General features: G+C 51.9%; 1 protein-coding gene across 1 annotated transcript in view; it reads left to right on the top strand.

The window, feature by feature from the left end:
- The first annotated feature begins 2,921 nt into the window (after positions 1-2,921).
- Positions 2,922-13,959, top strand: part of LOC121166948 (phosphatidylethanolamine-binding protein 4-like) — a 158,782-nt gene continuing 147,744 nt past the window's right edge. The window contains exons 1-2 of the mRNA XM_040996285.1: positions 2,922-3,055; positions 10,050-10,176. Coding sequence (XP_040852219.1) covers positions 2,925-3,055; positions 10,050-10,176 — 258 coding nt within the window. The 5' untranslated portion in view covers positions 2,922-2,924. The remainder of the gene's footprint in view (positions 3,056-10,049; positions 10,177-13,959) is intronic.

The following is a 13,959-nucleotide window of genomic DNA, read 5'->3' as shown; positions in this document are numbered from 1 at the left end:
GCAAGGCCTAGTGGAGCTGCAGAGAAGAGACTCCTATCTATGAAAAACTGAAGCACGTTTGGGGGCAGTGAAACAGTAGGGGTGAGGCTGCCTCAGCTGTTGGGCGAAGGGACAAGATCAGATTTGAAAGACTGGTCAAGAAGCCCTGCACCCCATCAGGTCTTTCTGTACAGAAACAAGATGGAAAAGGTTCCAGAAATCAGTGCAAGGAGACCCAGGTTAAGTAGCAAGGTTTCTACTAGTTTGCAGAGGGTTGAGAGCCATTCGGTGAAAACAAGGAGGATCAGGAATAGAAGCAAAGGCAGCTCACCACGCACACAGGCGGGAATTTCAGTCAGCAGCTACAGGTGCTGCTACAGATGGGATGCGAGGAATGCTGGACCCACCGTGATGCTGGCCCCTCCCAGCTTCTCAGGATGCACCTGCGTGCAAGCCGATGGAGAGCATCGCAAAGCAAATAGCAACAGCGATTTCTTTACAAACTTGAGCGAGGAAGAAGAAAAAGAGTAGGAAGGCACCAGAAGGGGCTTGAGGGGCTAGTTGGAGTTCATGCCCGAGCGGTCAGAGAGCAAGGATGTGGCTTAAAGAGGGAGAGAGAGCCTGATCGTGCAGGGCACTGTGGGCCACCTGGAAGGTCCCAAGCCTCATCCCAAGAGCAAGGGGAACAGGGAGAATGAGCCAGAACAGTGGTGGGGGCAGTGGAGCGGTGGCTTGGGTGCATGCTCTCTGCAGCCACAGCCTGTCGCTTGTTGGCACAAGTTAGCACACTGCTCCGTGCATCACTCTCTTGCTCTGTAAAATGGGTGAGTGCAGGACCTATTCAAAGGGTGGGCATGGGACTCTGACTGGAGTTAGGGGCTTCACAGCTGCTATCCCTGGTGCCAAGTCAAAAGAACGGAGATGTGGTCTGATGGGCAAGCTGGGGAATTACAATCTCGCTAGGCGGAGATGGCCTCTGATTTTTAAGGAGGTGCTGAAGGAGGCCAGGCTGCTGAGCCCCAAGTGCAAAGTCGTTTAAAGAGTCTGGTAGCCGGCTGTCTTGGATGTCAGCACAGTTCCCTGGGAAGCATGCCTGGTGGCTTGACTTTGTCACAGGAGGACATGGCAGCTCTCTTAAGTAGCGACAAAGTTTTGTTTGGCTGAGGTCTCAGGTCAGCCTGGTACCAAGCTTGCCACAAGATTATGACACCATCTGAAAAAAAAAATTATGACCCCATCTTTGAGAGGGCTGCAGTTATAGAGTTGAAATTGGGGTTGCTGTGCTCTGCCTGCCTGTACAAGTCCAGATAGAATTACAAACTCCGCCTGACTTAGCTTCACGCTGTGGGGATTTGCTGCCTGGCATTTGACCATGGCAAGAACCAGCTCCTGTAATTTTATTTCACCCTGTGCCCTGTAGGTATGACCCTGCAGTGTGGGTGCTGAGCCCCTACCTCACCCCCGGCCTCTTCTAGGCAGTCACAGGGGTCTCTGCTAAGAGCCCTTGGCTTCTTTACAAGCTGCTGCTTAGAAGCCATGAGACTCCCAACCTCGGATGAACATCCTGGCAATGTCTGGCTCAGGTTCTGGCTGTCCTATTGGCTGCATGAGGGACTGGGACCCTGCTGCACGCATGCCCTTGGGATCCTGCATGAGGCTAGGCACGGGGCAAGGTGCTCAGGGCCTGTGGTGAACCTGTGGCAGTTACTTGGAGCCTTGCTGAGTGCCTCATGACGTCCGTTTCATATTATCCCCCTGGTGCTGTTGCTGGCGAGCTACTTATAGATACTTTCCAAAAAGATGGCAGACGTAGGAAGGAAGTTCTCTATGGCACAAGCTGGGCACAGGGCAGGGAACCTGCTGACAGGGACGTGTGTTAACCTGTAACCTTGTAGGAGGCTGGGTAGGATGGAGGTTGGGAGAGGCAGGGATGGAGCCAGAGAACAGGGTGCCCGGAAGATTGTCGCTCTGATGCTGTGGCTGCCTGAGCTTTGCTGCTGTGCTCTCGGCCTCCCGAGTGAGGCCCCAGGAAGGCCACATGTCTCCATGAGCCCCCATTCCCCTGATGGCCCTGCAGAGCTGGGAGCAGGAAGCTCTGAGCGGTCTGAGGTGGAGCACCAGCCCCTCCCGACCTCTGGGATGGCTTCAGAGGACATCTTTGATCTTGGCTATGTCCTGCTGCAGGGCTGTTCCCAGAGGAGACCACAGGCACCTGCCGGCCCCTCCAGGGAGCCCCGCTTTCTTCCGGCATGGTGTGGGACGACCCCCCAGCTCTATAAGCCTCCTCCTTCTCCATAAACTCTTATTTGGGAGAATGAGTTCAGCACAGCTGCCACGTGCAGACGTCTGTCCTCAGCCGGCCCCTCCCAGCTGGCCTCGACTTGCCCCCCTCCTATACAGGGTGGCCTTGTCTAGCCATGTCCGCTCCTGGGCAACCTAAAGGCTATTGAGACCTGGGGTGGAAAAACAGGACCGAGAGCCTGTCTGAAGACCTGCTCAGCTGTAAGCCTGGGGTCACCAGTTTCTTGCTAGGGTGACTTTAAAGCCCCAGGAGCAAACTGTTCTCTACTCCCCCCACCCCCACACACCCGGTCCACTGGCCACCCACACCGAGAGCAAACACACGGACAGGCTTCCAACACAGCTTCTGGCTTGCAGCCTGCTCTCTGCTGTGGTAGCCAGGGCAAAGAGGGACAGCAAAGCCATGCCCTGCCAGGGGAGGAGCCTGCAAATTGAGTCCAGCTGGGAGGAGACCCAGGGTTTCCCAATGTCCAGCTCCAGGTAGCAAATTAGCTGCGCGGTCCAGGCATCACCTGTCCTCCTTCCTCGCTCTGAGTTGCAAGGTGGGTCTTGGAGGTGGGGGACAGGCGAGGGGCAGAGGGGTGAGAGAGCCCCTTCTTGAGGTCCCAGCTGCTCTGAAGACTCTGTTTCTGCTCCAGGTGTCCATGGAGTGGGCGATGAGGCTGGCCACAGCAGCCCTTTTGCTGGGTGTCGTAATGGTGACTACGGGAGATGAGGAAGAAAATGACCCGTGTGTCTACGAGGCCCTGCCGGATGAAGACGCTGTGCTCTGCAAGTAAGGCAGGCTAGGCCAGAGTGGGTGGGGCCAGGCATGGAGCCCAGGAGGGCCACCTTCTCCCATAAGCCAGCTCCTGTGGGTTGGGCAGGATATGGGTGAGCACTGGAAGGTCCTGGAAGGGAGTCTGAGTAAAGGACTTTGAAGCAGAATTTTGCAGCAGGCTCCCCCAAGGGCCCTGCAAACCTGTGGATCTCAGGGAGCTAGTCTCACCTTCTTTACTGGGACCCAAAGAGAGACAGAGAGGGAAAGAGACAGAATCACCCCATACTGTGCAGAGTGCCCCCTTCCCAGGGCCCCCCACTCACCATAGTGGTTACACAGAAAGCAGCAATCAGAAAAAGGTGTGGGAGGGGTCCTTGCTGTGCCAGCGTGGGCCTGACCCAGCTCTGCTTCCAGCTTTTTGTTTGTTTCCCCCTGGTGACAGGAAATATCTTCTAATTTTGAGATTCTTTCTTCTGCCTCCTTCATTCTATTTTGGAGACTCTCCACTGTACTTTTAATTTGCTCCACTGTATTCTTCATTTCTGATATATCAGCTTTCATTTGATTCATTTCCATTGTGACATTCCTTGAATTCCTTGAATGCTTGCTTTAAGCTTTATAACAAGCGTTTTGAATTCTGTATCCCCCCATTTTCTTGATGTTTTCCTCAGTGAACTCTGGGTCGACAAAGGTTTTGCTCCCTTCTGTAATATTCATTGTGCCTTTGTCTCTTCTTTTGCTCTTGGTCATTGTACTTCTGGTTATCAGATTCTTCTCCTTGGGGTAGGTTTCTAAGCTGTGCCACCCACAGGCCTACATTTCAGTTTTACTTATTGCAATTGGTACGCGGCTCTTTGTAGCCAATTGTGCCACTCCCTCCAGCGAGTTCCAGGTCTGGGTTCTTATGCTAGATTTCCACCATGGTCTTCTTAGCCCCAGCTCCTGCCTCGCCCGTCTCTACCTCCTGTGATACTGTGCTGAAGCTGCACCGTTGTCTGTACAACCTTTCTCCCACTCTCAGTTGGAGCAGGTCCCAGGATTAGGGAGACAGCAGGTGTCCTATATAGCTAGGTTGTTGTTGGTGCTGATCTTGCCGGAACCTGTTGGCCCTTAGGTCTGAGAGCCACACGGACGTATTTCGTCCGGTACAGTGCCGTAGTCGGGATTATTTTCCTTGTGGTGGAGTTCCGGTTGCCGGTGGAGTTCAGATCCCCGTTAGCTGAATGCCGCCGCCGGTGTCAGTCACTGCCACACCGCACCGTTGTGTCCGCTGCTTGCCTGTGTCTGTCAGTCTGCAGGTACCCCTGTGCTGTTGTTCTGTCCTCTCCTACTTCCTGGAATGTGCCCTCTCTGCTTCAGACTGGCTAATATCTGCGTCTGTTTAAAGGTGTCGTTACCCTCGTCTGCCATCTTGATTCTCCTTTCCTTCTTCTTTCTTTCTCTTTTCTTTCCTCCTTTCTTTTCTTACTATTTATTTTGTGTCTAAGATTTAAAATTTTTAAACTGTTGTTATTATTTTCCACGATACAGTTTTGTACATATAGGGATTCTCCCTTCTGCTTCCTCTTCCTCCGTTTTCCCCCATATTATCACAACAGTGTAGTCCCTCAGCAACAGTTACAGGGTTAACATTCCGCATCTCATTCTTTTTAACAGCTGCGTAATATACCATGTTGTAGATGCGCTGTGTTCCTCTTCTGACGGCCTCTTGGTTGTATCCATGCCTTTGCTATTGCGGCTTGTGCTGTTATAAATGCAGGCATGCAGGTGACTTCCTCATACGCAGATTTCACTTCATTTGCAGGCAGATTCTGTTCGTGCCCTGTTGTAGTTAGGACTTGACCTGGCTGAGGATCTGGGCTTACATTGAGAGTGAAGTATTTGATAACCAGGATTCCTGGAGCAGCTCAGCGGCTTTAGATGAAGTGGTTCTCAGACTGACTTTGGCCTGGAGTCCGTTGTGAAAATCACCCTTATCTGTGTTGCAAGCATGCAGAATGTTTCTGGAGAATTCTGACAGGCACAAAGTTCAGGAAAAAAAATTTTTGCCTTTTTAAAATTTTAAAAATTATTATTTGAAAGGCAGAGTCTCTCTCTCTCTCTCTCTCTCTCTCACACACACACACACACACAGAATGAAGCTTTTATCTAATGGTTCACTCCCCAAGTGGCTATAATGATCAGGGTTGGTCCAGACCAAACTCAGGAGCCAGGAGCTTCTTCCAGGTCCCCCATGTGGATGACAGGGACCTGTTGCTTTCCCAGGCTCATCAGCAGGCAGCTGGGTCGGAGAGCAGCCAGAACACAAACTGGTACCCATCTGGCATGGCAGCATCGCAGGTGGAGACTTAACTTGCTATGCCACAACACTGGCTCCTTTAAGTTTGCGTCGTAAAGTCACCAAACAGGGTTAGAATCTAACAGAAGACATGTAATTTCAGATTTGGAAAATTCTTGAAGTCAAACAGTCAATCCAACGCAGGCTTTGATGATTTAAAAACTACTGTGTCCAATCTCTTGTTTATTTCAGGGCTTACTAAGAAGTGACAACCCCACTTACTACAGTCCCAGCAGCTCCTGAAGCCAGGCATTCTGTGTGTGACTCTTAGATAGTCCAGTAATCCCAATTATTTCCTTTCCCGACAAGAACAGATCCTTACTGTCATGAAATGCAACAAATAAACAAACAAAACCCAAAACTTCAGAAAATGTTTTTGGGTATCAGAGAAGTTAATTAGGGAGCAATGGCAGACACTTCCGTAACCCATAGAAACCACGAACAATTTCCTGGGCCTTGAGGATGCAGCATTTACACATGTAAGCAATGATATTTTAAATGAAAGATATAGACATCCACAGATTTCCATGAACTCAAGTCTCATGGAACCGATTCCTGGCTTATTCTCCGTTTGTCATTTTATAGATTTTCTGGCATTGTTGTTGTTTCTCCCAGTTCCGGACAATTTTTTTTTATCTCTTCCATTGATCTTAAGGCATTCACAAACTTTATTACTTGAGAACATCTGTTGGAGTCTTCTCCAGGAATCTGATTGTAATGTCTTCAGAGAAAAAAATTGGAACTGTGGATGACCAAAGGCTTCTAGTAGCCATGGCTAAAGTTAGGAAAGCCAGCAATGGGTAGGAAAGACAGTTGCATTTTTAAAAGCTCCTGAAGGCTTCTGGGATGGGAAGGGAAGCCCCCAAGAGCTTTGAACGTCCTCTCAGTCTTTTAGTTGTCAGTATGGCCCAGCAGTTAGGAGCTTGCCAGCATTTTATAACCTGACAATGTTTTCCATACAAATCTGAATTTCCTAATTAGCTATTGCCTCTGCAAGATGAGAGATTCATCCTTTGATATTTCTGGGGACCCAGCTGGATACCCCAAAGTCCAAAAAATGTTTAGAACTATGATTCTGATAAAGAGACCCAGAAGGGCTTAATGCATCTGGTCACAATAGGATCCCTTGTCATTGTGAAATAATATGTATCCACCCACTTAGGTAGGATGCTCTGGTCAGTTATAACCCACATCTCGTCATAGTCGTAAAGGGATCAGTCGAGTATTTGAAGTAGATACCCAAACACAATCCATTAGAACTTTACAAAGACAGCAGACAAGAATCCGCCAAAGGTAGGCTTCCTTGGCCAGTTCCCAGAAGACAAAGCCACTAGGAAGGCATCAAGCTGTATGTCCACCTGAGCTTTTGAGGTCAACATTTACCGTGTCCAGTCTTTGGGCAGTCAGAGTCGGGGAGGGAAAGAGCTTGCAGGAATTGACTGCAGAGTCTACAAATAGAATCAGCACTGTAAAAATGGGAAACTATAGACCAGAAATGGTCAAAGGAATCCAAGAAAAAAAAAAGACAGATTAAAAGGTCAGAACTTCCTGCAAATTCTCCTACCGAGAGGAAACCTTGCTGCTTTAACCACGGACCGGTTTCTCATTTAGTCGCTGCATCTTTGATATTGATGCTCGATTTTTAGAAAACCTGGTGGTGATATTTTAAAACGTAAGGCCAGTCCTGTCACATGCAACATCTTTTAAAATTTGTCCCTTTTGAACCTTCCATGACCGGCTTACATCTACTGTAGCTTGCTTCAACTTTTTTGTTGTGTCTCCTTTTCTCCAGACTGGAGCCTTTCAGATCTTCTACCTTAGGACACAATTTTAAAAATTATTTTATAAACGTTGTCCTTTATTTTTTCCCCCAGATACTGCTCTTCTGAACCCTCCTCACAAGAATGCATTTTCACCAATTGCTTCTGTCTTGTTCCTGATCTGTTACAGACTTGATTTTGTTTCTTTTTTTTACCCAGTTTACTCATTTTTAGCAATGACAGATTGCTTATGAAGGTTAAGGTATAGAGCAAGCATTGTCACGATCAAAAGTGAAATTCTTTTGTTCAATCCATGAACATCTTGACTCAGTCCCAAGTCAAATTTATACCTTGATGACCATAAACACCCAACCGAACCGGGTGCAATCCTGCCTGGTCAGCGAACCCAGGCACAAACATATTTCATCTTACCTGGTCATGTTACCAGCTTTTTTATTTAGCCATGCAGACACAACATATAGCAGCATACACATCTGACACGCATTTTGCATATCTCATGGGAGAGAAAAGCAGCACAGTTTCTGTAGCTGCTTGTTGTATCATTCCTGTGAGTCCTGTTCCCTGCTGTCATTTGCACCTGGAAATTTTTTTTTTTTAAGATTTATTTTTATTATTTTTTCATTGGAAAGGCGGATATACAGAGAGGAGAGACAGAGGAAGATCTTCCGTCCGATGATTCACTCCCCAAGTGAGCGCAACGGCCGATCGGAAGCCAGGAGCCTCTTCGAGGTCTCCCACGCGGGTGCAGGGTCCCAAAGCTTTGGGCCGTCCTCGACTGCTTTCCCGGGCCATAGACAGGGAGCTGGAAGGGAAGCGGGGCTGCCGGGATTAGAACCAGCGCCCATATGGGATCCCGGGCATGCAAGGCGAGGACCTTAACCACTTGCGCCACCGCGCCGGGTCCTGCACCTGGAAATTTATGGGGAGTAACAGCTTCTTTTAAGAGGTCAAGGAGAGGGCCTGACGCAATGGCTCAATGGCGAATCCTCACCTTACAAGCTCCGGGATCCCACATGGGAACTGGGTCGTGCCCAAGCTGCTCCACTTCCCATCCAGGTCCCTGTTTGTGGCCTGGGAAAGCAGTGGAGGGTTGCCCAAAGCCTTGGGGTCCTTGCATCTGCGTGGGAGACCCGGAAGAAGCTCCTGGCTCCTGGCATCAGATTGGCACAGCACCAGTCATTGTAGCCATTTGGGGAGTGAACCAGCAGATGGAAGATTTTCCTTCTTTCCATCAATCTGATCTGCATTTCCAGTAAAAATAAATAAATCTTTTATTTATTTTCTTAAAAAGCATCAAGGGGAGGTCTCTGGTTGAACTTGCCCCTCCATTCATTCATCATCTAGCATACACCTGGGCCACGCAGTGCTACCGAATGTTTCTTCGTCAAAGGCCTGTAACTGCACGTTGTGTGGTCAGGCCAGATTCTCCCTGGGGGACTCTCAGATGCTATAGGGACAGCGCTTCCTTTTGGTAAAGATAGAATGAAACCAAAATGAAAACAGCAGAAGAACCTAACAGACACAGCACGCGAGACAGTCCTGGGCAGGTGTTACGGCAAGTTAAACCACCTCCCTGCAGCACTGGCATCCCACGTGGGTACCAGTGCCTCCACTAATGCATTTAGATAAGTACTTGGAGGATGGCCCAAATGTTTGGGCCCTTGTGCCCACGTGGGAGACCCAGGTAGAGTTCCTGGCTCCTGACTTCAACCTGGCTCGATGCTTGTGGCCATTTGGAGAGGGAACCAGGAGGCAGAAGATTCATTCTCTCTCTCTCTCTGTCTTTCAAATTAGACAACCCTTACTGGAGCAGAGTTGTCCAACTTGTCCAGGTGGGAGCCCAACAACCAGAAAAAATAAACCAAGAGGAACCGAGTGGCTAGATGCCATGAAACAGAGACAGAATGGCAGCACAGAGGGAGTGAAATCCTGACTCCCGAGGCCTCTCAACTGTAACTGCCATACTAACAGCACCACAGAGGCCCTACAGCAGGCTGGCATGTTCATAACCTTCTCCAGACAGTGTGGAATTGGGAGCCATGGCATGCACCCCAGGGGACGCTTGCACCATAACCATTTCAGATGGCCGGGCCAGGCTGAGCTTGCATCTTGTTTCCTGTTCCTCCTTCCAAAGCATGCAGCCCAGAAGGCGTTGCTGTGTAGGGGCACCGAGCTGCAGGGGCACTCAGCCAGCTGGCATTGGCTCCTGTGACTGTGCCCTTCACCCCCGTGGGACTGCAGTGCCCGCATGCCAGCATTCCGATGCGCCTGGACTGCCTTCGCTGAGGGCTGGTGGCTCAGTGGCCTTTGCCCCGCAGCTGGACTTCAGCTGTGACTGGATGGCGAGCAGGGAAAGTGGGACTCCACTAGCAAGCTGCCTTTGCTCTTGCCTGGACCACAGTGGCAGGGCCCCCCTCCATCCAGAGTGCACCCCCTAATTGAACTCCCAGCAGACCCTCTGGGCATCTAGTAGGGCACGGTGAGCAGCTGCAGGTTGATGGATTTTATGTAAAACAAACAAAAATAAAGTAGAAAGGCTCATGGAAAGGTGAAATTGAGAGATGCTTATTTCAGTGCAAACGATTGTTGACATGCCTGCATTTTTTCATGGACCTCTTAAAGACCCGTGCTATGCATGGATTTAAGGTGTTTGCTGCTTGTGCTAAAAGAGGCCTTTTTATCCCCGTTTTCCATGGACCCTTGAAGTGCCTCGATGTCTTCCTGGAAGGTGAACGCTGCTGAGAGCTAACCCCCTGGCCACTGAGACCCCGCCGATCACGACCCCACTCCTCTCACGGATTCTGAGGGGCAGGCTGATGGGTGCCCCCACTTCTGACAGGAGAGGAGGCCGAGGCCCTGACATACAGTGACCGCCCTCCTCTCTCCCCAGGGGCCTTGGCGTTTTCTACCCTGAGCTGGGGAATATTGGCTGCATGTTTATTCCTGACTGCGACAACTTCCGACAGAAGATCACCACCTGGACAGAGCCCATAGTCAAGTTCCCCGGGGCCCTGGACGTGAGTGAGCGGGCTGCGCCGAGAGAGGGTGGCTGGGTCTCGGTGTCCTCTGAGCCTGCCCATCTGGTGACTGCAGGACCACGTGGGACGGGTCTGATGGTGTCAGACGGCTGTGGCTTCCTTGACCTGGCCCCGTGGGATTCAGGAGGAACTGGGGAAGTGGGAGGGTTGTAGATGGGGACACTTTGGGGGCCAGGACCCTTCCTGCAGCCCTAGACCTAGCTGTGCAGTGGAAGGCAGCCGGTGTGTGTTCTTTGAAGGCAGAGGGGCTCCCTCTCAATAAGCAGGATAGTTCTGAGGTCACAGGCTCCGTCCGAGGCTTCGTCTTGATGACATCAGCGCACCTGCTCTCTCCTCTTCCCAAAGCCATCTAACATGATACCAACGGCAAGGAACCACTCTTTTCATGAAAAGTGATTTAGTGTCTTTCTGTTGGGGGAAGCTAGCTTTAGTCTGGGGGTTCAGACAGCTTGAGCCCCCCAAGGCATTGGTGATGGAGGTGGACCTGCTGCCTACTGTGCTTGGGCAAGGGGCTGTCATCTGCCTGGGCACAAGGACTGTGATGGGGCTGGAGGGTGGGGATAGAAGGACCATGGCAGTCAGGAAGATCTCTTGCGTTTGCTGTGGTGGGAAGAGGGTTTGTCCTCTGGGTACACCTGGGGAGGGCCCTGCTGGTCCCCGATCGGGTCTGGCCACCAGTAGCAGAGGCCCAGCCAGGCCCTAGGCTCTGGAGGAGGCAGGCACATGTTGGCCACAAGTGGAGGGTAATCTTTTCTTTCTCGTTACTAGGATTCTGTCAATTTTTCTAATAAGGTCTGGCCCTTTGTGAGGCCCATGCTAACAAGCTTTGGTGGTTTTCCTGTTGGCAACTGCGTGAGCACTCCTTCCTCTTGAGATCTCTCCTGCTACACATGTGTGTGTACACACACACACACATCCATCACTGCACACACACGCAGTGCACCTAGGCACACCTGCGTGTGCAATGCATTGTGCACAGGCTCCGATGTGCGTGCACGTATACACACACAGCAGCCCTCTTCCTGAAGGCCCCTGACCTGTTGGATCACCCCTGAGGACAGCCAAGAGGAGCAGAGACTCTCAGGACGGGACGTGGAAAACCATGGAAGCAGGCAGGAACCCTGTCCCTTGGGGACATGAATGTGCTACCCTCCTCTTAAGGACAAGACCCTTGGCTTTAGCAGGAGCTGACTTGTCCTTGGGTTCGGTGCTGGCTGAGTGAAGCGGTGGGGCTAGAGTTTTTCACAGTTGGGGGCTGACCCGGTCCCGGGGAGCCCGAGCCATTCAGCATGCTGTAGTGCTGCAGCCAACCACTAGATGGCAGTGGAGACTTTCCCAGGGGGTACAGATTGGCTGCCAGTTCTGAACTGATTGCCCTGAGGTGTGGGCAGGTAACACTGAGCTAGTGCTCCTCTAAGTCCTGCACTCAGCCTGTTGGCAAGGCCAGCTGTCTCAGCGCAAGAGGGTGGGGGCGCAGGAAGAGGGCTGGACTGGAACACAGCAATGGTTTAGGGACCCAGAGCTGTGGTCACGGACCACCTGGGAGGAATCAGGTTTTACCAAGGGAAGTTTGTCTGAAGCAACAGCAAAAGTTTGTCTGAACAACAAAAAATTATTCTAGTGTTCTATAAACTATGGTGCTGTCGTGTAGGGAAACTTAACAGACGTATGAGAAAGCAGGCAAAGCCACAGAAGCTGCCATTCCTGGAGTGCGACTGTGTGCTGGACTCCAGGCTTGTGTTGGTTTACTGAGTTCATTTAGTCACACATTGCAGATGGAGGATTTCTATGGCTAGGTCCTCTCGCGGCAAACGAGGAAGCCTGCTCGAACCTGCTTGAGTCAGAAAAGCAGGGGCGAGCTTATGGGTTGACACAATTGAAAGCTGGGGCCAGGCACTCCAAAGCGTGTCTGTCTCCCTCACCCTACTCCCATCCCCGCCTGAGTTGTTCTGTTTGTAAATAGACTCTTCCCTTGGGGGGTGGGGACAGAGATGACCCCACTGGCCTCAGATTTGTGCACAACCCACTTATCCGTGTCAGTGAGAACAGACTGACCCTTAACCACCCCTGAAGAAGTCACAGGCATTGAGCGCTGCTTGGTTGCAAACAGCGGCGCTGGGCAATCCTGTTGAATCCACAGGGACCAAGAACAGAAGAGGGTGACAGAGAAGCATCAAGGTGCCAGTTCTCAGCAAGAGGGGGCAGGATGTGTGGTGGCAAAGCCAAGGGCAGTGACCGTGGAGGGAACCAGTCGGGCCAGATGCAGAGTGAGGAAACCACAGCCCCAGGTCGCCCCAGCTCTGACACCCTTGGCCTTTGCCGGCACGTTCCCAGCAAAGAGCTTTCAGGCAGGACTCCAGTAGGGCAGGCACTGTCCATGGGATGTCAGATGGCTGTTGCTAGGGATGGAGTGGCTGGGGCCTCCTTGGAGAGAGAGAGAGGGAGAGAGAGAGAGAGATGGATGAAGGTGGGAGGGACAGGCTGGCTGTGTGGTGACCAGGAGAAGGGAGGCGTAGGGTCTGATGGGGGAAAGAGAAGTGTTGGAGTCCTGGCTGGGGTCAGCACCTGGCTGCTGCGATAGCAACAGCAGTGTCACCCAAGTCACTATTGCCACGTATGCCTAGAAAGACCTCCCAACCCAGACCCCAGCAAGTCCCAAGGCCCTGGCAGGAGGGGTGCTGTGGGCATGGGATGGCACCTGCATGATCACCAAGGATGGTCCCTCCTCCACACCTTGACCTCTGCCCCCGCCCACACCCTTCCTGCGCGTGGACTTCTGGGCTGCCCCCGACACCAGCCCCAGGTCATCCCTGGCTCACCTTCTCTTTCCTTTTTCTGAGCATGTTAAATGTCCCCTGGCCTCTAAACAGAGGGGCGTCGTTTGTTTTGCTTCTGTCTTGGGTGGGAGTGGATCATGTTTCTTATAGCTGCAGCCCCTTCTGAATAACCCTGAGTCTGCTGGCGTTAAAGAACTTCCAGCAAGTGAGTGAATGAGTGGCACATGCTCTAGGGACCCCAGGCGGAGTGAGGAGAAACCATTTTTCCCACTATGCCGGGAAGGTAGAACCACTTCTGAAGGCCTGGAACCCCAAGTCCACCTGCCACGCATAACTGCAGGCAGGAGGGCAATTTGGAAACCACCATTTCCCAGCTCCCCAGGCTGCAATGAGAACAGCTGACACCAGGGGGAGACACGTGACCATCAGCCTGCCCCCTCCACACCTCCCGGAGAGCCAGCCCTGTGGTCTTGACCCTGAGTGCAGGAAGGCTTTGTAAAGGTGGCGGAGACCTGTGGGTGATGGCAGAATCAGAAGGTCCCCGATTTGGGCCAGACGGAGGCCTTCTCTCTCTCTCTCTCTCTCTCTCTCTCTCTCCTTGCTGCTTGTGGAAATGCACGCAGCCTGGAGCGCGAGGCTATAGGGCAGGCACCACCAACTCCCTGTGCCCGCTAATGAGTTGGCAGCCAAGGAGGCACCGGCGGCTTGAGGCTGGCACGGGGAATGCCTTCCAGAGCCCACCCTGGGGTGCTGACAGTGCCCTCCTGGAGCGGCCTTGCTCGACTTGCCCGCCAGAGGGGGCATGTCTGCCAAGCGGCCACCTGGAGTTGAAATCCAAGCGCTGCTGCCTGGAGCTGCCTGGGCAGGGTCCCGACCTCGGTTCCTTCCGTGCTTCCCTCCTTTTCAAGCAGGTGGAGTGCCCGGCTACTTGGCAAGAGCCAGGGGTCCCCTCTTCAGGCCTAGGTGTGCAGGGCACTTGCGGCTC

This window comes from Ochotona curzoniae, unplaced genomic scaffold, assembly GCF_017591425.1.
Source record: "Ochotona curzoniae isolate NIBS_2020 unplaced genomic scaffold, NIBS_Ocur_1.0 patch266, whole genome shotgun sequence".
Lineage (NCBI taxonomy): Eukaryota > Metazoa > Chordata > Mammalia > Lagomorpha > Ochotonidae > Ochotona > Ochotona curzoniae.
This window is presented reverse-complemented; position numbering and strand designations above follow the sequence as displayed.